At 47.5% G+C, this 25,535-nt stretch overlaps 1 protein-coding gene across 1 annotated transcript; it reads left to right on the top strand.

Moving 5' to 3' along the window:
• On the top strand, window positions 1–25,271 carry FAM234B (family with sequence similarity 234 member B). The gene is made up of 13 exons (XM_080570280.1): window positions 1–115; window positions 5,748–6,140; window positions 7,070–7,168; window positions 9,090–9,278; window positions 10,807–10,937; window positions 11,613–11,760; window positions 12,127–12,268; window positions 12,927–13,070; window positions 16,428–16,509; window positions 16,738–16,893; window positions 21,252–21,369; window positions 22,527–22,753; window positions 23,168–25,271. Exons 1-13 carry the CDS (start codon window positions 79–81, stop codon window positions 23,171–23,173), a joined length of 1,872 nt encoding a protein of 623 aa, XP_080426406.1. The 5' UTR covers window positions 1–78; the 3' UTR covers window positions 23,174–25,271.
• Window positions 25,272–25,535: the final 264 nt, after the last annotated feature.

Here is a 25,535-nt window from a genome sequence, read left to right as displayed (position 1 = left end):
CAGAACTACATTCCCCAGCGTGCCGCAGGAGGCAGCAGGAGGGAGCGAGCATAGCGCCTGCTCACTGCGCTCTCCACCATGGCTACGGTGCTGTCCCGGGCGCTGAAGCTGCCGGGTGAGGGGCCGCGGCCGCGGCCGGCCGGGAGGGAGCGCGGGGCCGGGCCGGGCCGGGCCGGGATGGGCCGGGGGCAGCCGCGCCCGGTGCCGGGCCTGCTCCCGGCGGCGGTGGGGAAGGGGCCGGGGCGCGGGCGGTGCGGGGCTGCGGGGGCCTCCTGCGGGACTGGGGCTGGGGCTGGGGCTGGCTGCGGGGGGCGTAGGGCTCCAGGCAGCCTCGCAGGGCCGTGCCTGAGGCCCTCCTGCCGGTTTTACCCCAAAAAGGCAGGGTAGGAGTTGGGAACGCGTCGCTGCGCTTAGCCAGGTGGGTGTTCGGAGTCTGCCTCGCTCTTCTGCATAGTTGCCGGCCGGAGATGTTGAGCGAGATGAAAGGATATGGGAACATAAGGGACTATTGTGCTCGGAGCCAGATCTTCCGAAGATAAGGCAGCCAGCAGCGGTCCAACCATTCTCTTTGGCACGGATATTACAGGTTATCAGGGTACATTGCTAAACCACGCCTTGAGCTTGCTGGTTGCTGTTGGAAGGACTGGCAGGACTCAGTTGGGGATGCTGCCAAAGCACCTGGCCCCATTGCCCCAATGGCAAAGTGCCTTGGTGCCCCTCCCAGCCACGTCTTGCCTTCAGGACAGCCATGGGACAGAGGCTCCTTCCCAAATCTGCACCCCAATATGACACCGCAGTGCTCCGGTCCATGAGGCAGCACCCAGTGCAGGCGGTGCTTTCCTCCTCTGTTGGTCCAAGAAGGTCACAGTAATGTCTGCAGGGCCCTTCCTGCCAGCCTTTGGTAACCCATGGCAGTGCTCATTATTTTTGTATTTATATCATGCCTCTTTGGTCTCATTCACACATTCACTTGCTACTCCATTTCTTCCTGGTTTCATGAGACTGTTGTTCATGTCAGTGGGAAGGAATCGATTTTACATGAAGTTTATTTAGGACAAGTGCGAACTGGTGTGTGTGTGTATTGGTGTGTGACCACTGGGGAACTGCACAGTAACAAGGACAAATCTCTCTTGGGATCTCTGGCACTAGCAAGATCTATTTGAGATCTGCCATTGGGAGGCACTGATTTGGGAAAAGGGCACAGGCCTTGTAGCTGCCATGAGGAAAATGGTTCTTGTGTCAGTCGTTAGCTGAAACTGCATGAATCATATTTTGTTTGTGTGGTTAGCTCCTGAAAAATGCAGCTCTCAACAGCAGTGAAAAAGCAGAAAGCCTATTGCTAGAGCTGTTTTTTTCTGCTGCATCTCATTAAATTAATTACATCAATATGTGGCAACTTACTTCCCTACGGGCTTAGAGATATGTCTGCAGTACCCAATGACTGGTGCCTGCCAACTGCAAAAAAACAAAAGAATAAACAGAAGCCTGAAGCGAGTACAAAGAATACTGGAACCAGTGTGTCATCATTGGAATAATGCGCTGAAAATTGCACTTGTCTGAAGTCCAAGGTTTGCTCTTTTCACTCTAAAGTGGATGCAAAAAAAAGCATTTCCAGTAAATCAAAAAAATAAAAATACATGACAGTTTAATATCTTTCAAGGCATCAGCATTAGCAATGAATATTTCGTTATGAGTGGGACCCAATTTAACACGGATCACCTCACAGGTGCCTCCTTTCCAAGCTGTAGCACAATTCATCTTTTCTTCTATGGGAGGTCACATTCTACTGCTGCAGCAGTCACAAGAGCAGCCTGTGCAAAAAGTACTGTCAGGCAAATGCACAGTGGATTTTCAAATTCATAAAGTGCATTTTGGAGTCCTGTTGCCCTTGAAAGTTAACAAGCTTGGGGCATTTTCTCTCTCTTCTGCCTTGGAAAATCTCCTTCTTTGGTATTTACTTTTTCTACCAGTGATTGCAAAAAAAAAAAAAAAAAAAAGAAGTAGGTGGTATCATGACTGATAATTTATCCGCAGACCACAACCAGCAGTTCCTCTGGTTGTTTGTAACCACAGGCCACTGACTGGGAACCTCTGTTTTATCATTAGTGTCATGGAGAAAAAAAAACACGAATACCAGTTAGGTGAGGTCAGAAGAGAAGCTGTTCATTTACAATAGCCACAGGTGAGTATGCAGAGCAGTAGAGAAGCTGACTGCTGGGGGGAATGCTGTGCCAGTAGAGTGGATGCAAAGTTTACATACACTTAGAGATGCCGTGCCAAAGGTAGATAACAGGATGTGAGTTACACAAGTCTCTTACATGGACAAGGCCCCAGAACTGCTGCAGGCTTGTCTAGCGTCTGTTTTATTTAGTGCAGGATCGTGAGGGTTACACATTGATTATTGTTTCAGGAGATAGGGTGAGACCAAGAAGAGTTTGATCAAGAAGCTGTCTCAAGCCTTAACATTTTTACTTGCACAGTGGAAAGCTGAAAACTTCACAGGAATATTGGATTTTCTGACAGCTTATCACTTACAACAGTGGCAGCTTTAGCAATCTCTTGATGGACAAACTGTCTTCCCCCTGCCCGAGCCTTGGAGCTGACCAAAAAGGAAAGAATTTCACTTCAGGAGCACTTCCTAGTAAATCGTAGTTCTCTAAATGATGTGAGAGTGGCCTTGTTTTTACAAACCCTACTTCCATTTAGGTCTCTGTGTGCTTTTCTGTTTAAAAGTCTTGGAGCGATCAGTGGAAGCCTGGTGTGGCACCCTTCCTTCCCACAGCAAGTGACCTAAAACTCAGGTGAAGAGTCACATTCCTTCTGCTCTCTCTCCAGCCAGGTGAATCCAGAGTTACTTATTCACTGCACTGCAGAACAACCACAGGAGGCTGGGCTGAGCATGTGCACACCAGCTCTCCAGATGTGTTCCCAAAGCACCAACAGATCATTTGTTAGGGTATTTTTGGAGCAGTGGGAGATGAGCATGTGAATCCTCTGAGGTTAGATACACAATTGGGTTTCCTATGGCCTAGGTGAGTGCTCCAGCAGCCCTTGTTAAAGGGCAGTATCTTCTCTCCTTGTGGCTAAAAAAAAAAACACTCAGCAGGGCATTTTATGCCTGCCCTTACTGTGCCTTGTGAGAGTCTCAATTAATCTTTCTTTACCTGTACAGTAGCTGTTCTCTAACATCTGACAAGCGGATTGGGATTTTTACCTGGTTCTCAGCAGGAACGGCATTCCTGTTGCAGAACCTCTGTGGTGGCTGACATGACTGTCGATGTTGCCAGCATCTCAGTCCCAGGCAGCGCAAGGAGTGGGTGAGCCATAGTTTCAAGGTCCTTTCTGTTTCCTAGAGATCCAAAGCAAAACCGTAATAGATAAAGCTCATTCCTGCCAATACTTTTAGTTGCTCCAAGGATGAGCAGTAGATTTTAGTCTTCTGGGTCCACTGTCTGGAATTAAAATAACTAAGCAAATCACAGTCTATCTGAAGTGTAAGCATGCTGTCGGGCTGTTGTACTCAAAGTACACAGGGTCCAAAATTGGGAACAGTCTGCTTAACATCAGAACTGTCCACCTTTGACTTCCCAGGCCAAATATTTGAAATACCACTTACTCTTGGGACAGCAGCATTTGCTTTTAATACCACTGTGACCTGGATCGAACTGGCACATCTGGATTTGTAGTGTGGTGCTGTAAATACCTTGCCAGCGAGTCCTCTGTGGAATTCCTTGGTTTTGCTGAATTCTCTTCTAGCAGCTTAGCACAACGTACTGCATAGACATCTGGGAAATTCACACTGCTCTCTCACTGCAACCTCCAAGCAGAGAGCTGTGTGCCGCTGAGGTCAGGCCAAGACTTTCCCTGAAATGCACACACTGTGAGTGCGTGTTGTTTCAGGGCAGAACTATGGCAAACAGTGCAGTGTCTCACAGGGATACACAGTCCCATAGGAATGCAGTATTTTTTAGCTGAGTGCTCTACCACTTTTTTGAGTGGGTATGTGCACCAGAGTGTTTTAATGGGAGTCCTACGCAGAAGCACGTGGTTCAGAAAGGAAGGGTCTGATTTAGACGTACGACCTGGTTGGATATCTTTATTTCCCTCTGATCAGTATGGGTGGCTTGCCCTGGCTGCTCCTCGTACTGTGGGGCTTTTGACCTGTATTGGGATTGACAGTTTTTCTTAAATCCTAAAGTTGACACCAAATACCATTTATAAGTAGTACAGGAAGGAGAAATGAAGATCCTTTCATGGGGTCAAGAAATGAGAAAGAAATGAGATCCACATGCTGCAAAATAGATTCTGGTGTGTTGCAATAAGTGTTACAGTACCCGTGTAACTGCGGGTCTGCCTGCTACAGGAAAACCAGAAGTAAGGCATATAATCTTATGCAGTAAGAATAACCATGAGAGTCCTTAAATTTCCACTCAGTAGAGCCTTACTCTTATCTTAGTGTCTGAGAATGGTTACAGCGTGTGTTTTTTTGCCTGTTATTTATGCCTTGCGTGTATCCCTTCAAACATCTCCAGGCACAAGTTAGCTCTTGTCTCAGGTCAGCTTTAGGCAAAGGGAAATGAGATAGATATCTGGGATAACAAAATCCCAGCTTGGAATAGGAGAGAGAAAGAAACAGACCAAAACCCTTTAAACATCCAAGCAGTGGCCATGGCTCCGTGCCCAGCCGGGTGGCCCGGGGCAGCTCCCTGAGACGCGCTCCTCCACTCGTAGCCCGGAGCTCGAGGCTGCGTGATCTTGCCTGCCCCCGTGGACAGATGGCCCTGGCCTTATGCCAGCAGGTAGCACCGGGCTCTGCACCTGCCCTCATCGCGCTCCCTGCGGCTGGCAAGGGCTTGGGGGAGAAGTCATCCGTGTGTCAGGCATCTGTGGCGCAGGGGCAGGAGCTGGGAAGGCACCGAGAGCTTAGCTAGTTTCTTGTACCACCACCTGAAGGCATCAGCGCTATGGTATCTATCTCAGCAAGGCCGGGCACGACTGTCAGCTGAGGTGGGGGCAGGAACAGAGCAGGAGCACTGGTTTCCCACTGTAGGGGCTGGCTGAGCCATGCGGAGAAGGTGGCGTCCTAAAGGAGCATCCCTGGTCCCTTCAGATACTAGGATATACCGACCCAACAGGCCAAAATCACTTACTTTGCCCTAATCTTCACGGAGTTGATACCCATTTTTACCAGCAGTGAAGAGAAACCTTTCACAGTGCTCCATCCCAGCCAAGACCCTTCCATCCCTCACGAAGCAGGACAGCAAATACAGCACACAAGAAGGCAGCAGTACTGCTTGGGCTGGGCAGAAGGAGCAGGGGAAAAATGAGTTGCAGATGAAGGCCCCCTTGGAGGACATAGCCTACAAGTGAAGAGGGGCTGTGTCGGGATTAGGGTTTGGCAAATGCTAAAGGAGTTCAGTCTGAAGTCAAGAGAGTGCTGCAGTTTAGGTACTCGGAGGACGAAGCACGATTCATGTCTGTGTAGCTCACTACCAAACAGGAAAGTATACATGCATACTTGTATCTATATATGTATATAGATATTATATGTATATGCCTTTATCTTGGGGAAATAAACTGTTGGCATCACTTCTCCTGCAGCTGCTACTCTGAAATCTGGACAGACTCTGTCTTTTCTCTCACAGCTCTCACTGGGATCTCACCTGGCTCACTGTAGCCTTTTCTCCACTGAAATCCTGAAAAAGCAAGGAGCTAATGCTTTATTGTCTGTCTCCATCTCTCCTCAGGAAAGAAGAGCCCGGACCTCGGGGAGTACGATCCCCTCACTCAGGCTGATAGCGATGAAAGTGAAGATGACCTCGTACTCAACATACAGAAAAACGGGGGTGTCAAGAATGGGAAGAGCCCCCCTGAGGAGGTGCAGGATCCTGACTCCGATGTGGAGGTTGGGATGACAAAGCAGCGCACGTCAGAAAGCGCGCCCGAGGGTTATCCTGCAGAGGCGGCTGGGAGTTTGGAGCAGAAGGCTGCTCCCTCCCTCATGCCATACCTGCGCACAGCGGTCTTTTTGCTCACTGTGGTGATCTCGATGATTCTTGTTTTGGTGTGCGCATTTCTCATTCCCTGTCCCCCTAGAGATTTGCATAACACCTGGAACCGCAACCTAGGTCAGGGAACAGGTGAGAAAGCCCCAGGAACAGCGTCTGGCGTGGGGGAGGTGGCAGCTCCCAGGCTGGGCATCGGCGGGAGAGACCTATCTGGGAGAGCCAGCTCAGAGCAGAGACCCTTCCTCACCACTGCAGATGCTCCAAGGTAATAGACAGGCAGCTCTGTCCTGCTTGTTCTTCAAGCTGAGGCCTGTGAAATCTGGCATCAGTAGATAACAGAACCACAAAATCTTGTTTCTGTCGACACCAAAAAACATTTTGACTCCTCCCATCCTACCTTTTTGTCTGGATGGTTTGTTTCACGTAGAGATGGCCCAGCCCACCTTAAAACATAGTCCCTCCCTCTCTAGACCCTGGGTTGTACCAGCACCTCCACGCTGAAGTGTGTGGGAGTGTTTGGGAAGAGACGATAGAAGTCTTTGTGTCTCCTGACTGGCTCAACTAACCTTATTTCTTTTGTCTTGCCCTGCTTGAATCTTTAAATCAACATTTGGGATCTTTTGTCAACTTACACAGGCCACTGGTAACATTTCTGAAGTATCTCCCATTCTGACCTCTGAAGTGAAGTAACAGTAGTTTGTGAAATAATTTCTGCCAGGTCTAGATATGTCTCTCCCTCCTTGCTTTCTGCCCCTGGCTTCCAAATCTAAGCCCTTTGTAAGATATGTGTCTCCCACATCACCTCAGAAAGTGAAGTGGGAAATAGATATCTTTTCCTGTCAGTTCCTGTATTTTTCCCTTTCCTTCCTCTGACTCAGATGCTACATTTCTGCTTTTCCATGCAGTGAAAGATCTAGCTGTGGTGGGAGCTGTCTGGCATTACTGCTTCCCTAGCAGACTCCATGAGTCTGTTTTTTGAGCCAGCCTTCTGCTCCCAGTGTGAAGAGTGGGCTGAGTGGCTGCTTTGTCAACAGCACGGTGGTTCTCTGTGACTGTTGCAGGTGGAGTGTTATCCCCACTGGAGCTGTGTGATGTGAACAGCGATGGGCTTCCTGACATCCTCATCGTCTTCACAGCCTTGATGAATGCTAGTGTCATGGGTAAGCACCACAGTTCCTTCCACTCCCCTTTCCGTACTTGTCAGTACAAACCTTGGTATATTCATCTAATGCATGGGAAGAGTTTATACCACTACAAATCTACCTTGTTGTTTCTTTCATTAACATGGCTTCTGTTCTGTGGCTGTGCTTTGTCATGCTGTTCATAATCTTCCTTGCAAGCCTCTGCTCCAATACCTGTTCTCAGCCAGTCAGTCATCTATTTCCCCTCATCTCATCTTGGGGCAAGTCCATCTCTTTGTCCTGTATTTGTGCACAGTTGGCTTGAGAGCAGAGATAAAGCAATCAGAAAGCACTGCACTGCAAATAGCAATTAGAAATAAGGTGGGGTTTTTTCCCCCTTTGCTACTTCTCAAAGCTCTTCACTAAAAAGCTCCGTCTCTCTACCTCCATTTTACAGACAGGGAGGTGGAAGCAGCTTGACAAAGATCACAGACAGGATTCAGTAGTAGAGTCTGGACTTTTTCCTGATCCATGATCTGGTCTCCTGGCCATTGCTAAGGGTAGCTGGCAATAGGAACAGTGATGACAGACTGACTGCGTGAGCGCTCTGATTCTTCTGAGCTAGCTCACTGCTTGCCAACAGGGAGCGTTACGGATGTTCTTCCCTGGAGCTGCTCTGATTCCCTGTCTTCCCTGGGGCCAAAGAGGGCTGTACAAACTTCTTTTATTGCAGTGATACTGTTGTTTTTAGAGCAGCTGTAGGTTGGTGTTGCAGGAAATAGCCCCACCTTGCTGTCTTTTTCTCCAGATCCCTCCACATCCCTGCCAGGCTCCAAATGTTAATTCATGTACAATAAACTGGCTGATGGTAGGGAAGCTTCTGTGCCTGACTATTCAGCAGGGATCACCCTTCTTCCTTCTGGTGGCTGCTTAGAATAGGTTCTGGTGGACCAAGCTGTGACATTGTTGGATATTTATCCAGCCTATACACACAGCAGTTGTGAGCTGCATTCTAGATCCCTGCCAACCCAACAAAAAGAATTGATCCTGAGGCAACCCTTTAGCATGAGCCGTATGATTTTCAGTTTGAGAAGAGGGTAAGTTTAGATATAGAGGGTGGACTCAGACTTGTTTTTAGCCAGTGGCCCGGTTACACCCTCCATGTAGTCAGGCTGAGTTTTGCCAGTAAGATGGGAGCCAACAGGAACTGTTGTTATCTTGAAATGTATGGGAGTTCATCTTAAGTTGTGATATGAATGTCCAGGGTGGAGATTACAGTAACCACAATCGTATCTGAGGAGAGGCCGAGCTAAAAGTTTTTGGCATTTGCAATCAGAGCCAACAGTCTATTGAAACAGCATAGGACGCCTTTTCTTGCTATTATTTCGTGCTAACTGGTGAGTTAGGAAAAGACCCCGAGTAACACCAATTTGTTGCATTCAATCTGTTTTTCACAACAACAACGACAAAAAGTTGGAAAACAAAGGAAAAAGCTCCCAGATTGTCAGTCACTTTATGGTGCCCCAGAATTACAGACAGCCCAGTCCTTCCAGGAGGTGGCAGCTGCCTAAGGAGTCACTTAAGGCATCCCCTCAGTGGTATCCATCAGCTTGAGGAAGAGGGGATCGGAAGGATTAGTCTGGTTTGACAGCAATATGTTTCACACCAGGAAGTCAGCACAGCTCAGCAGGTTGGCCCCAAGAGGAGCTTGGTTCCTCGTGCCCACCTGACCACATTTCTTGCAGTGAGTTCAGGTCACTGCTAGGCTCTGCAGGCAGAGAGACTAATCCAAAGGGTGGGATCTGACCTTTCCTTTAAGGCAGTGTGGAGATAGCTGGCTTGAGCTACTCAGCTTCAGGAGATAGAGCTGGAACTTAAGCACAAGGACCAAAGACACTATGAGGATAGCCTTTGAAGCCAAGGGATTTCACTCTCTCTCTCTCTTTCCTGTCTCTTCCAGGTGTCTCTAGGCCCTCTGTGACTGTGGTGGCCCTTTCTGGTATGAATGGCAGCACCCTGTGGTCCATCCAGCTTCCAGAGGAGACTCGGAGTGTGCAGTGCAAAGGGCTGTCGCTGGGGACACCAGCAGAGCCCACCTGCCTTGTGACAGGAACATCTAAATTCCTCAGCCTTCTCAGCGCCTCCACAGGTAGAGGCAACTACTAGCACGTTAGAAAGATGCTGCTGCTTTTTCCTTTCCTTTGAAGGGCCAATAAGCATAAGCATTCAGTGTTGGCACTTTGTGCTGGCTGTTATCTAGTGACACACAGGAAAGGGTGAAAACACTAATAAGTTTCTAGTTACAAAAGGTGAGAGAGACTCCAGACCATTGCCACTCTCTGGTAGCATCTCCATCCTACCATCTCGGAACATTTCAAAGTGTTAATCTTATCTGTTGATCTGTAATAGCTGCATGGCATAAAGGATGTGTAAGGTCTGTTTTCATCTACACTGAGCTGTTAGTACAGCTCTGCACCTGTGTAGCAGCACTGGAAAGCTGAGCACCAGTCCTGGAGAAGTTACATAGAGGCATATGCTACAGCTAGTAAACCCACCAGAGAAATTAGGCCCATAGAAAAATTGATTAAATATGAATGGATATTGCATTTTTAATCACTTGGTCATGTACATCTCCATTCTCTGATTGCTGCTTGTTCAGCCACATTAATTCACTGACAGAAATATTGATAGGTAACTATAGGAGAATGATTTTGGAATCAGAACAGAGGATGGAGAGAGACAAGAAACTTTGGGTTTAAGTGACAGATCCAGTCAATGAGCAGCAGTACTTACCTTTCAAATATTTTTAGGGACCAGATCATGTGCACAGGTCTGTCTTTGCATCATGAGGAGCATAGGCTGTCTCTTTTACCAGCAGTAGTAGTGTTAATAATGTGCACTAGTGTTTGCAGGTCTGGCCTTTGGTTTCCTTTGTCATGCAGGGATGAACCATATCCTACACAGCAGTAGCAGCAGCAAAGCATTTTTAAACTGATTTGAAAAATGGAAGTGCTGGCAAAAGACTTACGGAGAAGTAAAAGCATCACATTTCATTATGCATTTTTTGGTTGTTTATCTGCCAATTTGCAAATCAGGTTTTACTGAGTTTCCAGCTGGGTCCATGCTGGACTGCTGAACCATTTGACATCACGTCTGCTAACATGCTTTCACCCTGAGGTGGAGTGAGCGTGCTATGCTGGAGTGGCTATTTGCTGCTGGGAATTTAACTGAAACACAGATTTGCACTTTGAATATCAGAACTGCCCATCTGTTCCCTTTCCTGGCATCCACCTACAGGCTTTACTGCTGGCTGAGGAAAACAACTGCAGTCCTGCAGACCAGCACTCCTATTTAGGTTCTCCTTCCAAGAGTGAACCTCAAATATTCCTTGCTATTTCAGGAAGCTTGTTGGGCTCAGGTCTGTGTAGAGAGATGCAGAGAAGGAAGCACAGCAGGACGAAGGCATGTCTCAAAGCCAATCTGAAGAAATGCCAGGGGAAGAACTTTGCTTCCCACTGCATGTTGCCCCAGTCTGTGTGCTCGTCTTCCCTTTTCTTCAGGAACGGGGAAAACAAGCTCTCTTGTTCTGTCCTTCTCGTAAGTTTTGAGGAACTCGCTGGGGATGCCCACTGCTTCCCCAAGTGCTGCAGGTCTCTTTCATCCTTTTCTTCCCACAGGCAAGACCATCTGGACACTGAACTCCATCCACCTTTCTGATGGGATCCTGGCTGCACCGGCTGCAACTCTTCCAGATGTAGATGGAGATGGCGTTAGGGATATTGTTGTTCTGGCTCTCAAAGAGACACAGGTACAGCATGTCCCTGCTACAGGTCTGAAAGGACCTTAACTACTTAGAGGAAGAACAGGAACCCTTGACATGGAAAGGTTATAACAGGAGATACAAGAGCTCCTAATTGTTGTTCCTTTAGATTTCTCTGAAAAGCACCTTCTTTCTTTCACTGGCTCAGAGCAGTGAGATCAAGCAATAATGACACTACCTGCATTTCTTATCAGCTGTGAATGAACAGAAGGGTCATTATTCACTCCTGGCTGAGACTTGAGAACTATCTTTTTCTGCTCAGTGAATGCTTGTTTTGAAGTGAGTGTTTAGCAGCATTGTAGGAAGTCATGTTGAGTTAGATCCCTGGAGAAAGGAGCACTCAGCTTATCCAGAGGTAATAAGTACTTGTGTGATAAATTTAAGTGCTGATTTCCTCTATGCTCATCCCCATGATTCTAGCATTGCTGTTGTTAGAGGAGTCTGTTTTTTTGAAGTCTCTTCCATCTTTGATGCTTTTGCAGACAAGAGAGAACCATGAATGTGAGACTCCCAGGAAGCCAAACTAAGCAGAGACACCACTAGTTAGACCTTGCTGTGGAGAGAAGGGGCAGCAGAGCTTCATGCTGTGGGCACCAGGGAAGATTCTGAGAGTACAAATGCATGAAATCACTGCCAGAAATCTCTACATCTCTCTCTTTGCAGCCTGATGTGTTTTTCGTCTTGGTGTCAGGAAAGACCGGGACTGCTTTGGGTGGGCCTGTGAAGTACAACATCAATGGAGAAGGGAAAGTGATTGGCCCTCAAGTCCATATCACCAGCCGGGGAGCCATCTACATCCTGTTTGGTTTTGGTAAGACACACCTAGCCTCTTCAGTACTTCACATTACTGAGAAAACATTCTTTTTACCTAAAGTTGCTCAGTGGCCCTGGGATGTCTGCACCATACCTTGCAATGTAAAATCTGGAAGCAGAGAGCATGAGAAAGAGTCTCACTGCCATGATGTGAAAGAGTACCAATGCCTGTTTGCCTGGAATATCTTGGAGTTTCCCAAAGCCAGCTCTACCAGTGGCACATCGTTCCAAGGAACTTTCAGCTCTTTTTTTGCTTTCTGCTTTGTGTGGCCTTTTACCACAACTACAGTGGTCCAAAGGACCCTCTGTACTATCACACAATTAACCTTTGCAGGCATGACTTCATCTTTACTCTTCCTGGCAGGTAATGTCCAAGCAGTTGCCCTGAGGGATATCTTTACCCAAGCCAGAAACCGGGACAGCTTTCCTGCAATGCTGCAGCAGGAGGAGCCGGAGTGGGAAAAACGCAGATCTGTAAACCTGTCAGAGCTCATTGACATTTACAGGTAGGAGATAAACTGGTCAGCTTGCTTCTGCTGGAAGAGGTAGAGAAGGGTGAGCACCTTTTAGTGCTCCTAGAGACGTTCCCTCCTACTTCAGTGTTGTTCTCCTTTTCATTGCCTCCTTGACAACAGCACTCTAGAGTACATTGTTTCCTCCCTATCCTGTGGTTGTCCTAGGAAAAGAAATGCAAAGTATGATAAAATGGACTCCTTTGCTTCTCCTGCTCCTTGTACCTTTCTTCTGCCTCCTGTGCATTTCTGGAGGGAAAAAAGGAGTGTTTCCAGCTAATAGAGTCCTTTTGGGAAGCCTAGTCCCTGTACGGCGTTGTGGGCCTGGATTTCACAGCCCCTTCTCTGTTACTGGCAAATTGTGGTCAGGGTCAGCCCAGTTAGGAATAAAGGGAGGAAACAAATATAAGCCTCCACAGTTCGTGCTTTTTATAGTAACTGAAGATGTTCAGAAGAGCCCAGACCTGAATTTAGCTTGCATAAGTAAGAAACCCACAACAGGAAGCTAAGCTCCATCACTGGGGAAAAGATGGGCTTCTCCAAGAGTAGTTCAAATCTTAAGTAGGATGAATTGTTATGTGGACAAGCAGGTAATGCTGAGATGCAGAAATACAAGCCTAGGAATCTTCTCTCTGCTTTCCATTTGTCCCAGCGGGGGTGTTGAATTCCTGCAGATGATGAAGACACCTGACACAAACTGCAGCAACCTGCTCATCACCAGCAAAGAGGGCTTGATCTTACTACAGGGACAGGACCTGGAGCCCCGTTGGACTCTGGAAATGCAGAATATCAGCAGGTTACGTACTGGGAACATTTTTCTTTCCTATATCTTTCTGTACCATTTCCTGCCTTTCACCTTCAAGCATATGTTTTCCTTGGAAAGCAATCAAGTCCGGAAAAAAACAAAGTCCACAGGGAAATCTAAGAACTGGAGGCATGTGGATACATTGCTGTGCAAACAAGGAGGGCAAAGGAAGCAAAGAGCAAAAGGCATGAAATCTTCTGAGATGTGTGCTTACATGTGAAGGGCTTGATTCAGATACCCAGCACTGATGTCATGACTACTGTGGCACTGAAGCTCAGGGGACTACCGGTGTGTGATTCAGTCCATCTGCTGTCCGCAGCTGCCATTTGCCAGCTCAGTGGAGAGGAGCAGGTGCATTAGCATGTTAGCATCCAAGTCGTTAGAGAAGGTGTCTGAATATGGCCCACAGATATTAATATTCCTTGAAAGCTGAAAGTCAGCACTCTGATGGCAGTCAGTCTATACTAAATGTTAACCTTAAAACAATATTGCTCATCTTATTATTTCGCACATATTAGATCTAGCAAATTGCTTAATTTATATGTTGATAATAACCAGCAATTTCAGCTTGCCCCATATTAAATGTATGCAAAGGGCAGTTGGGCACAGTTCAAGGAAATCATGTGGGAAACAGATTGCTTGCTCTGCTGTCTAGGGGGAAGAAAGCAGCTCTCATTGCAGTGTTACCTCTCAGCTCAGTGTTACCTGTCAAGAGCATCTTGAGGGCTGGTGGGTGACATAAGCAGTGGCTTTAGGGAATGGCTTATGGCTAGTTGATCTTGCTGTGGGGAAAGGTGGTGGACTAAAAGTATTTTTGGCCTAGAGTCTGCAGACTTCTGGATGTGTCTGGAATCTAGTTCAAAGAGTAAATGTATGCTGACTAAACAAAGCCAGTTCAAAGATGCTGTAAAAGCAGGAATACTGAAGAAATTTCTAAATGGAAAAATTGTAGGGGTTTGAATCAAGAAGGGTTGAAAACTGCTTTTCCTGTTCCATTCTCAGAATCACAGAGTAGTTGAGAATAAAAGGCACCTCTGAAGATCATCTAATCCAACCCCTCTTCTCAAGAAGGTTCAGCTACACCAGGTTGCTCTGGGCTGTGTGCAGTTGGGTTTTAAATAGCTCTGAGGATGGAGACTTTGCAGCCTCTCTGGGCAACTTGTATTTCAGGTTGCTGCACTCCAGCCCTGTTTTTTCTGTTTCTGTGACGTCCCAAGGGACAGAGTACAGTATGTGTACAGAAGCTGCCAGATAGGTCATTGAAAATTAATTAAAGCAATTCTTATTCAAGGCCACTGTGCTAAAGTCCTGGTCTGTCTGTTTTCTCAGAGTTAAGGGAGATAAAATCTAGTAGGTTGAATATAGTGTGGAGAAGCATTTATTTAAGAGGGTATTTTTTATAGGACTTAGAAGTTCTGCCTAAGCAACACAGGGTGGGGAACCAATTCAGTTCAGAGGTGTCATAAGAGATTCAAACAGTCTCAAACTGTGATTCAGTGAAACCCGGGTCATCATCAGCCGTAGTGTACAGAATCAGCTGAGAGCTCCCCTTTACCTGGGTAAACCTGCCTCAAGCTCCGTCTTGCTCCAGCCAAGCTGACTAACTCCAGCCTTTTGGGAGCATTCTCTGATAAAAACAGCCTGGCTGTTGCATGTGTGCTGCATTTCCAGAGAGCTTTTGACAAGATCCCTGGAAGACCATAAAGGAGAACCAGTAGTCATAAAACAAGAGTGAAGTTGAGAGACCATGAAATTGAGTAAGCAGTTGAAAATTGTGTTGTAAATGGATGTTTCAGATGAGAGAGGATTAATAGCAGGTTGCTGAGGGGATTACTGTTGGGCAGGAGTAATTACCAGCCTTCTGGTTCATTTGAGAAAGTGCCCACGGGATTTTTCAGTTGATGGTAGCATCTGAAATACATTTGCTTGTCTACGTTCAGTTTGTGGGATCAGTCACTGACTGTAGCCCTTAAGGGACATGAGATGTGTCATCTCAGGAGAGAGTTTAAGTTAATGCCCATAGGATAGAACTACTTACTACTTCTTTTTGATACAGGAGAGTTTTCAAGCTATAGGAGTATCCCACAATACTGCCTTGAAAGCATTGGTTGTGGTTGCCAAAGGTGTCTGTAAAGTGAATTATATCGTTTGAAGCATTAAGTATAAACAGTGAAGCCACTGCTGTACTGTGGCATTGCTGTTCAGGAGCCATTCTAGTCTGCATGTTTTAAAGTGGAAGCTGAAAAATTTGAAGAAAAGGGCTGGAAAAGTGCTTTAGCATGGAAGATTTAAGTTAGTGGGCTTAGATGATCAAAGAGAAGCCTGAGAGGTGAGTTCATATGTGCATATAAGTCACAGGAACTAACAGCCATTTTAATCTTGCCATAGCAAGAACAAGTGCCTTGGAGCAGAAGCCACTCATGTTCAAGAAAATGAAAATGCAGGCATGTTTCTATGGATGGGATTAATCATTAGAACTGACTGTCACAAGAAGTGATGAATTTATCTCCTCTTTGTATTTCTGTAGCAAGCCTCAGGGCTGGGTAGATCTAGTCAGACACAGCCTACTGATACTTGGTTAATGGGATGAAATAGAGTAATCTGTCATAAATAAGAGGAGGGAGGGCATGGTGTGATCATCTCACCCTAAAATCTATGATTATATGATTTAAAGGAATCATTTATGCTTCTTAGAACCTTATGTCCAGCTGTGCTGAATTTAAGAAAGGCAGAGCTGAGACTCAGAAAGCCAAAGGCAAGTAAGACAGTTAGAAAAGAGTTATAATGAGAGACATTCAAGTAATAGTGTTATGTTGCCCAGAAGGGAAAGGATGAGAGGGGGCTTCATTTAAACTCCTGAAGGTTATAAAAAGGCTTGTAAAACCACCAGCAGTAAGAAAGCAAGGAATCATGGGCTGACATTAATGGTGGGGATGTTAAGAGCAACTTTACACAGCTAAGGCAGGCTGGGAAATTCACTTTGAGCAGGAGGTCAAATCTGCTGATGAATTTTGAAAGGGTTAGGAATTTTTTTATGACCGTAACAAAACTACAAGTTCTCATGGTAGGGAAAGGGTCATAGAGTCTTGGGTCATAGACAGCCCTGCAAGGGTTGCCCCACACACAGACAACTCTGAAGAATGGCTAACAAGCACAATGGGCTGCTTGATCGTTTTTCACTTTTCTGATCCACCAACAAATGATTCCTGCCTGTAAGAACAGTTCTCAGTGGATGAAAGATTTTACTTAGTATTGCAAATCCTGCCTCTGTAAGAGGCAGAATGGACTATGAAAGCAATTCCTGCTTTTCTGACATAGGGCTGAGTGTTTCTTTGTCCAAATTTACAGCCAGCCTGTGCCGGGTTACTTCAGTGCTGATCAAACTCTGGACTTCATGCTGCAAGCACAGACTGGAGATGGGAACAAAAAGGTAAAACAAGAGGAGGCAAAGAGGGCAGTAGCAACATAGTGAGGGAGGCTGGGTTGAAAAGGGCAGTCATTCCCCACTCCTAGCTGTTCCCATTTCTGTGGCTGACACTGGTCATTGTGTGGCCACAGTCATGAGAGGGCACAGCACAGGCTGTGCCAGTGGAAGGAGGCTCCCTCTGTGACAACATCTGAGCACCCACTGATGCTATATCTCTTTCCCTGTCTTGAGGTGGTGGTGATAGATGGCAAATCTGGCATCCCTGTTTGGAACCAGGAACTCCCATGGCAGAAGCAGCAACTTGATGCACTATCAGTCATGACTTTGGACAAGAAATCTGTTTTTCTCTTCTGGGCTGATGAAGCACAGCCTGTGTTACAAAGCCTGGTGAGCAGCCATTCTTTCTTCACTTTGAGGCTTGTCTGTGAGGCACATGCAATTTCTGGCTTTTATTCCTAATGTAATTTGACTTTAAACCTGCTATATGAGACTGCTAGGGACATCTTTTCCTCTTGCTTTGACACTCAGACCTCTCTGAGCCTGCACACAGGAGCTTATATGTGTTACAAGCCAAATTATACACCAAAAAGGGGGCCAGCAGCATCAGCGTCAGCGACAGCGTCAGCGGCGGGCCTTTTAAATCGGGCACCACCGCCTTTTCAGAGCCACTTGCCGAGGCGACCGGCTCCGGGGCAGACGTGCGCTGCAGCGGAGCGCGGGATCGGGACAGGCAGGGCTATTTTTCGGGCATCGAGCCTACGTGAGGGAGCCGCCAGGCACCGGCAGCCCTCGTGAGGGAGGCTGACGAGGCGTAGGCGGGGCCAGCAGCGTCAGCGACAGCTCCTCCCCCCGGCCGCTCAAAGGCGGCCCTTAGGGAGCGCGAGCGACCAGGGAGTGACGCGGCAGTTAGCGAGGCAGTGAGCGCGGGCAGGGCGGGCAGGAAGGGCGGAGCACTCACACCCGCCCGTAGGGACAACTCCTCCAACGGCACTCTCCCAGGAAGCTTCCAAACCTGGTTCGCCCCTCTGACTATTACCCGCTTTTGATAGTCCAGGCTGGCAGCGATGATGTTGAAAAGAGAAGCCTCAGGGCCATCAAACAGGACTATAGGGGGCTGGGACGATTGGTGGAGGGAGCGGGAGTGCAGGTGGTGTTTTCGTCTATCCCTACGGGGGAAGGGAGAGGCACGGAGAGGACATGGAAAGCTCATGTGGTTAATAGGTGGCTCAGAGGCTGGTGCCAGCATAGAAATTTTGGGTTTTTTCACCATGGGGAGCTTTACTCGGCACCCGGCCTGATGGCCCCAGATGGGTCTCTATCTCCAAGGGGAAAACGGATCCTAGGCCAGGAGCTGGCGGGGCTCATAGAGAGCGCTTTAAACTAGGTAAGAAGGGGGACAGGGCTCAAACAAGGCTTGTTGGAGCTGTGCCGGGGGAAACAATGGCTAGGCCGGGGAAGAAGGCGATGGCCCAGCTGAAGTGCATCTACACTAATGCACGCAGCATGGGTAACAAACAGGAGGAGCTGGAAGCCATTGTGCAGCAGGCAGGCTACGACTTGGTTGCCATCACGGAGACGTGGTGGGACCGCTCCCACGACTGGAGTGCTGCAATGCCTGGCTATCGGCTCTTCAGGAGGGACAGGCAGCACAGAAGGGGTGGTGGCGTGGCTCTCTACATTAGAGAATCTTTTGATGTTGTGGAACTCCAGGCTGGGAATGATAAGGTTGAATCCCTGTGGGTTAGGATCCGCGGGAAGGCCGGCAAGGCTAGCATCCTGGTGGGGGTCTGTTATAGACCGCCGAACCAGGATGAGGAGACGGATGAGGAGTTTTATAGGCAACTGACAGAAGTTGCAAAATCGTCGGCGCTTGTCCTCGTGGGGGACTTCAACTTCCCGGACATATCCTGGAAACACAACACGGCACAGAGAAAGCAGTCTAGGAGGTTTCTGGAGAGCGTGGGAGATAGCTTCCTGACGCAGCTGGTCAGTGAACCTACCAGGGGTGGTGCCCCGCTAGACCTTCTCTTCACAAACAGAGAAGGACTGGTGGGAGATGTGGTGGTCGGAAGCTGTCTGGTGCAGAGTGACCACGAAATGGTAGAGTTCTCTATTCTTGGCGAGGCCAGGAAGGGGACCAGTAAAACTGCTGTCTTGGACTTCCGGAGGGCTGACTTTGAGCTGCTCAGGACGCTGGTTGGCCGAGTCCCTTGGGAGGCGGTTCTGAAGGGCAGAGGAGTCCAGGAAGGCTGGGCGCTCCTCAAGAAAGAAATCGTGATGGCACAGGAGCGGTCCGTCCCCACGTGCCCAAAGACGAGCCGGCGTGGAAGAAGACCGGCCTGGCTCAACAGAGAGTTGCGGCTGGAACTTAGCAGAAAAAAGAGGGTTTATAATCTTTGGAAAAAAGGGCGGGCCACTGAGGAGGACTACAAGGATGTAGCGAGGCTGTGCAGGGAGAAAATTAGAAAGGCCAAAGCTCATCTGGAGCTCAATCTGGCTACTGCCGTTAAAGACAACAAAAAATCCTTTTACAAATACATCAACGCGAAACGGAGGACTAGGGAGAATCTCCATCCTTTACTGGATGCGAGGGGAAACCTAGTTACTAAGGATGAGGAAAAGGCTGAGGTGCTTAATGCCGCCTTTGCCTCAGTCTTTAGCGGCAATACCGGTTGTTCTCCGGACACCCAGTGCCCTGAGCTGGTGGAAGGGGATGGGGAGCAGGATGTGGCCTTCGCTATCCATGAGGAAATGGTTGGCGACCTGCTACGGAGCTTGGATGTGCGCAAGTCGATGGGGCCGGATGGGATCCACCCAAGGGTACTGAGAGAACTGGCGGAGGAGCTGGCCGAGCCGCTTTCCATCATTTATCGGCAGTCCTGGCTATCAGGGGAGGTCCCAGTCGACTGGCGGCTAGCCAATGTGACGCCCATCTATAAGAAGGGCCGGAGGGCAGACCCGGGGAACTATAGGCCTGTCAGTTTGACCTCAGTGCCGGGGAAGCTCATGGAGCAGATTATCTTGAGGGTCATCACGCGGCACTTGCAGGGCAAGCAGGCGATCAGGCCCAGTCAGCATGGGTTTATGAAAGGCAGGTCCTGCTTGACGAACCTGATCTCCTTCTATGACCAAGTGACGCGCTTGGTGGATGAGGGAAAGGCTGTGGACGTGGTCTACCTTGACCTCAGTAAGGCTTTTGACACCGTTCCCCACAACATTCTCCTCAAGAAACTGGCTGCTCGGGGCTTGGACTGGCGTACGCTTCGCTGGGTTAGAAACTGGCTGGATAGCCGGGCCCAGAGAGTTGTGGTGAATGGAGTCAAATCTGGTTGGAGGCCGGTCACTAGTGGAGTCCCCCAGGGCTCGGTACTGGGGCCGGTCCTCTTTAATATCTTTATTGATGATCTGGATGAGGGCGTCCAGTGCACCCTCAGTAAGTTTGCAGATTACACCAAGCTAAGTGCGTGTGTCGATCTGCTCGAGGGCAGGAAGGCTCTGCAGGAGGATCTGGATAGGCTGGAGCGATGGGCTGAGGTCAACTGCATGAAGTTCAACAAGGCCAAGTGCCGGGTCCTGCACCTGGGCTGCAACAACCCCAAGCAGCGCTACAGGCTGGGAGAAGAGTGGCTGGAAAGCTGCCTGGCCGAGAAGGACCTGGGAGTATTGGTGGATAGTCGGCTGAATATGAGCCAGCAGTGTGCCCAGGCGGCCAAGAAGGCCAACAGCATCCTGGCCTGTATAAGAAGCAGTGTGGCCAGCAGGTCGAGGGAAGTGATTGTGCCCCTGTACTCGGCTCTGGTGAGGCCGCACCTCGAGTACTGTGTTCAGTTTTGGGCCCCTCGCTACAGGAAGGACATGGACGTGCTCGAGCGAGTCCAGAGAAGGGCGACCAAGCTGGTGAGGGGTCTGGAGAACAAGTCTTACGAGGAGCGGCTGAGGGAGCTGGGCTTGTTCAGCCTGGAGAAGAGGAGGCTCAGGGGCGACCTCATCGCTCTCTACAGTTACCTGAAAGGAGGCTGTAGAGAGGTGGGGGTTGGTCTATTCTCCCACGTGCCTAGTGACAGGACGAGGGGGAATGGGCTAAAGTTGCGACAGGGGAGTTTTAGGTTGGATGTTAGGAAGTACTTCTTTACCGAAAGGGTTATTAAGCATTGGAACGGGCTGCCCAGGGAGGTGGTGGAGTCACCATCCCTGGAGGTCTTTAAAAGACGTTTAGATGTAGAGCTTAGGGATATGGTTTAGTGGAGTACTTAGTGTTAGGTCGGAGGTTGGACTCGATGATCTTGAGGTCTCTTCCAACCTAGAGAAATCTGTGTAAATCTGTGTAAAAAGTTTCATTGACTTAAAGCTCATTTTCTCAAAACCAAATTTTTCTGTGAATTTCACCTTTTTTCTGCAACCTTGGGATTTTCTTACTGCAAATTTGTTCCCTGCCCCTGAGAGCTTCTTCTCAGCATGCAGGCACACAACTCAGCATGGAAACCCCAACTCTCAGACTGTAGCTTGGTCCATCAGGATGGCTTTCACAGAGCCAAATCTCAACTTTACCAAACGTAGTCTGGGGAGCAAGTTCTGTTCCAGAAAGAAAACTTTCCAGGCTTTCAGCTCTGCAAAACCATTAATTTTTTGATTCTCTGAACCAAATGAAGTTAGTGCAGTGTCAGAAAACTTCTTTATTTCTTTGGTAACTCTAGATTTCTTTTTGATAGCCATCTGTAACATTTCTGTCCATTTCATTCCAACAGCAACCTGGTCCCAGATCTGAACGCCCAGGGCTGCACCATCTTTATCTCCTCCATCCTGTTTTTCCTACAGTCCTTTTGGACCTCACCAATGCAACAGACAAAGTCATTGCTTCAGCAAGTGAGTACAAATGGAGGAGAGACTGCATATGCTAAAAGAAATAAGAGGAAGGGAGAGGTAGCTGTGAGAAACAATGTGGTATCATTTTGCCTATAGTAAATGTAGCATCTGTGATCCACCACACATAAGCTAGCAATGGGAAATCAGATTGCTGTTCCTCCTGAAGGAAGGTTCTGTCCAACCTCTACTTTGCAAATAAAAGACCCACGAAGTTTCATTTACACGTTTAAATATGGGAAAGTCAGAGTTTGATTTCATGTATGTTTTGTACCAGAGAAGTTCCCTTGCTTTCCATGGAGCTGTTTATTATTTAAGGCAGTGCATGAAGAATTGCTATGGAACTTCTTTTTTACCTCAGATACACTTCTGCCTCTGTTGGCTGTCTTCTCCTGCTCTCTGGAATAGCAGCTGTGTTGCTGTTTCCACTTTATTTTTGAAAGTGAGAATGCAAAATATTTAAATGTGTGTTTTTAGGGAACTGTGGATCTAGATTTAATGTCTATACAAGATCATACAGTCCCTGTTGGATTTCCTTGCTTTTCTAAAGTAGTTCAATCAACAGCCAACTTGTTGGGCATGGCAGGATGTGGGATAAAAAATCAGTTCATGTAGGACTGAGTCCAGTTGATCAAGAAGCAGGGAGACGATGCTACATAGCAGTATGTTTAATCACAATTATATCAAAAAACACAGCTTGGTCAAAAATAAATAGAAAGCATTTTAGAGGGGTTTATTAGAAACTGGGATTTCTGAGATCTGTACAGATCGTTCTGTGGTGGCTGGAGTGAACTGACTTGCCCATGCTTTACCAATTTCCCATTCTGTATAGGTAACAATATCTGCTAATAGGACTGGGAAGGGATGCTCTATTCAAGTGAACTACATTAATTAAATATGTACATCCCATATGTCAAACTCAAAACCAGCACCTGGAACCAAAAACTTCCGTTTCTGATCTCCATTTCAGTTTATTTCCACATAAATTTTTTAACTTAAAATTGTTTGCCCTAATGAACACATGCACATGCAATTGGAAAATCAGAATATACTCTCAGTCCAGTGGATGTTTTGTCTGAGTAAAGAGGAAGATTTCTTTTGGGAGAAGCATAATCATTTACTCCTTGCCAATATTTTCTCTCCCTTTTCTGATGGGCCAGTTGGAATTAATGATCTCCAGAAGGATGCATTTCACATCACTGTGACAACAACTTCAACCTCTGAAAAACAGCCAGGATTTCTCTCAGTCAGCAAGCTGGGCCTGAAGTGGGCCATGATGACTCAAGGTCGAATGGTGTGGCTAAAGGATTCCACCACTCCCAAAATCAGCCGTGGAGAAGTGAGGCGATTTCTTGCCCGGCTAAAATTTGTTGACTTTCCTCACAAGGTGAGATTGTGCACGAATCTCTGATGAAATCCAGGTTGTTCCGGACATCTGATCTCTTTTGTACAGACACATTTAGGTGCTCTTTATGAGGCGAGGTGCATATTGACTGCAAGATGATCACCTGCCCCTTTGGGCATAAGCTGGCCAGAGTATGAGGCCAAGCTGTACTTTTGACAGTTGGACAAGGAGAGGGATCTTAAAAAGAACCAGGGATGGTAATCGTAAGGGACTGAGGGACTCACAGAGGGAATGGAGAAATAGAACAGAGATCCGTTGTTTTGACATGGGCAAACATCGGTCCTCTCTTTAGTGGTGCCCAAGTTCAGTTGCTGTCCCATGAATTACCAGTTCTCTCTACCAGACTGGATGATAATGGATTTTGGCTTTGTTTTTTGCTTCCCTTTCCTTTTCCAGCTCTAGCCTAGTGGTTCCTCAGATTTTGGCTGGACCTATGGCCTGCGTGGGGAATAGAGGAAGCTGCTCTGTGGATCTTCAGGAAAACTGCTGTGTAGAGGGAATGGGGGCTAAAAGCACTTCCTGTTTCTTCAGCTCTCTGGGGAATGCTGCTGGAGGCAGGTTTGTCCTACGCAAACCTGTCCTGTACCAGAGGAACCTTGTTCAGCATCTCGCCCTCCATATGCTCTTCTTGCATGCTTCCTTCCAGGTAACATGGAAATGTGAATTTAGAGCTTATATACATACATATATATACAACTAGGTTATATATATATATGGAAAACTGTTGTTTTCCAGTTATATATATATGTATGTATCAATTTATACAATACATGTATATTTTTTGTATGTTTAATTTATGAACAGATTTAGGACACTCCTTTTTATGTCCAAACAGTATTCCCAGGCAGACAAACAAGCTCTAGGCCTAAGGTGGGCTATGATGACTCAAGGCAAATGGTGTGGGTAAAGGATGCATCTATTTTAATGTTTATATTTTTAGAAAGAAGCCTCCGTCTGGCTCCTGCAGGGCAAGTCTTGTCTACAGCCTTTCCTGTGCTCTCAGTCCTCTTCTCCATTCTGTTGCCAACCTCGCAAACAAACTAGCTCTTTTGCTGAATTATCCGATCTAGAGAAAGATGGCTGCAATAGCGTTTCCCACCCTTTGCACTTGTGTATTTCTTTTCCCAGTCCCAAGTTCAAAACAAGTTCATGTGGGTGATGTAGAAGCAAAAGGTTCATATGTCATTTCTACCTCCTGTTCATCCATCCTTAAGCTTTTTATGAACCTGAAGTGTCACTGTAATGTCACACTGCAGTCCAGTGGGCTGAGTCCCCCCTTGAAAAGCATTGCAGCCCTTTTGGGGTAGACTCTCAGCAGATCCCTGCAGGTACTGTAAAGATCACAATAGATCCAGTTGCAGAGAAGCTGATTCTGACACCACTGCTTCAGGTTTTAGAGGCTCAGGCAGAGGAGCAGAGATGGAAAGCTCTTCTGTGCACTTGACCCCTATTCTGGGCTCAGCTTCACCGTTCTCCTGCCAGCCCAGCTCTGTGTGCAGTTCCAGAAGGAGTAGACTGCCCCCGGGGCACGTTTGCTCTCAGTACATTTAGTGCTTTGAACTGTGCCTGTGAGTGTTCCATCAGTCTCCTGCGTTGTAGTTGCAGAGCATCTACATGAAGCTTCCTGCGACAGAAATGACCAGATATAAATTGGCCACTTTGGTGCCCCAGTAGCTCCCAACAATGCAGGACAACAGCATGTTGCCTGTTTCCCAAATATGCCTTTCTAGGTCTGACCTTTGACATTAGGCAGAGCCAGGCTGAGGTGAGAACTGCAAATGGCTCTTCTGTCCTCCTGCTGGCATGTAACCGTTCCTGCCTCCCCACGCTTTCCTCTGAGTGGTGCGGTGATGGCAGGACTTTGATCCTCCCTCCACATGGGCACAGCTACCATGGGTTTACTCTCCTGGGCTCTTGACTCCTCTTCTTGTGATGTCACCCTCTCTTCTCCCTCACTGCATCTCTGTGCAAAGCTTCCAGGATAGCTCTTCAGGATTAGCTGCAAACCCCAGGGCTGGTCCTTGGGCCCTTCTCTCCTAATGTCAGACCCTGAGAACAGTTTATATATGTTTAATGGTATTTTTGTGTAAATAGCTTTGTATATATTAGCACAACTGTAGCAACAGCTCTAGGCCTGGTGTTTTCCTCCAGACAGAGGTTAGTATTTATAATATTCAATTAGTTAATACAGATGCATAATAGGGACTAAAAGCGTGAGGATCAGTAACATATGAAGATTAAACAGGAGTGCACCTTTCCTCCTGTCTAGCCACCACCTTGCTGGGAAAGGTGAGGCATCTGTTACCTGTAGTTATTCTCCTGAGGTTCTTCCTGAGAGAACTGATATTTGAGTGCAGTGACACTAGCTCCTCCATAATGTGAATTCACCCCACCCGCACACACACGTCCCCACTGTGAATAAAGAGTCTGTCTGTATATTGTTGGGAAAATGTATTTGAACTATGAACTGCAGTGGAGCAAATAAATACTGTGTACAGCATCAGTGTGTCATGTGAACCACCATTTCACTTTTGAGGGATTACGTGTTTGCTTGATATGGGGCCTGTTGGCATTATTTTTACAGTAGGGGAAAAGGGACCTGGTGTAAAGAAACAAACAAAAAAAGGAAAAAGTCCAGACAAGAATCTTAAAGGTTGTGGGGAAGCACAATAGAAAGAGACAGACGGGAAAGTATCTCAGAATGGGAGCTGGAGGGGGCAAAACAGGGAGGGGGAGTATATGGGAGTCGTTACAGATAGGAAAG

Source organism: Anser brachyrhynchus (assembly GCF_964034855.1).
Source record: "Anser brachyrhynchus genome assembly, chromosome: 1".
Lineage (NCBI taxonomy): Eukaryota > Metazoa > Chordata > Aves > Anseriformes > Anatidae > Anser > Anser brachyrhynchus.
The sequence above is the reverse complement of the archived record's forward strand: the minus strand, read 5'-3'. Positions and strand labels throughout refer to the sequence as shown.

Excerpts from the sequence above, each read along its gene's own strand:
- FAM234B (XM_080570280.1), top strand. The coding sequence starts at position 79 with ATGGCTACGGTGCTGTCCCGGGCGCTGAAGCTGCCGG. Across the intron at positions 116-5,747 it reads CCGGGCGCTGAAGCTGCCGG|GAAAGAAGAGCCCGGACCTC; the intron begins GTGAGGGGCCGC and ends ATCTCTCCTCAG. Across the intron at positions 16,510-16,737 it reads CTGGAGATGGGAACAAAAAG|GTGGTGGTGATAGATGGCAA; the intron begins GTAAAACAAGAG and ends CCCTGTCTTGAG.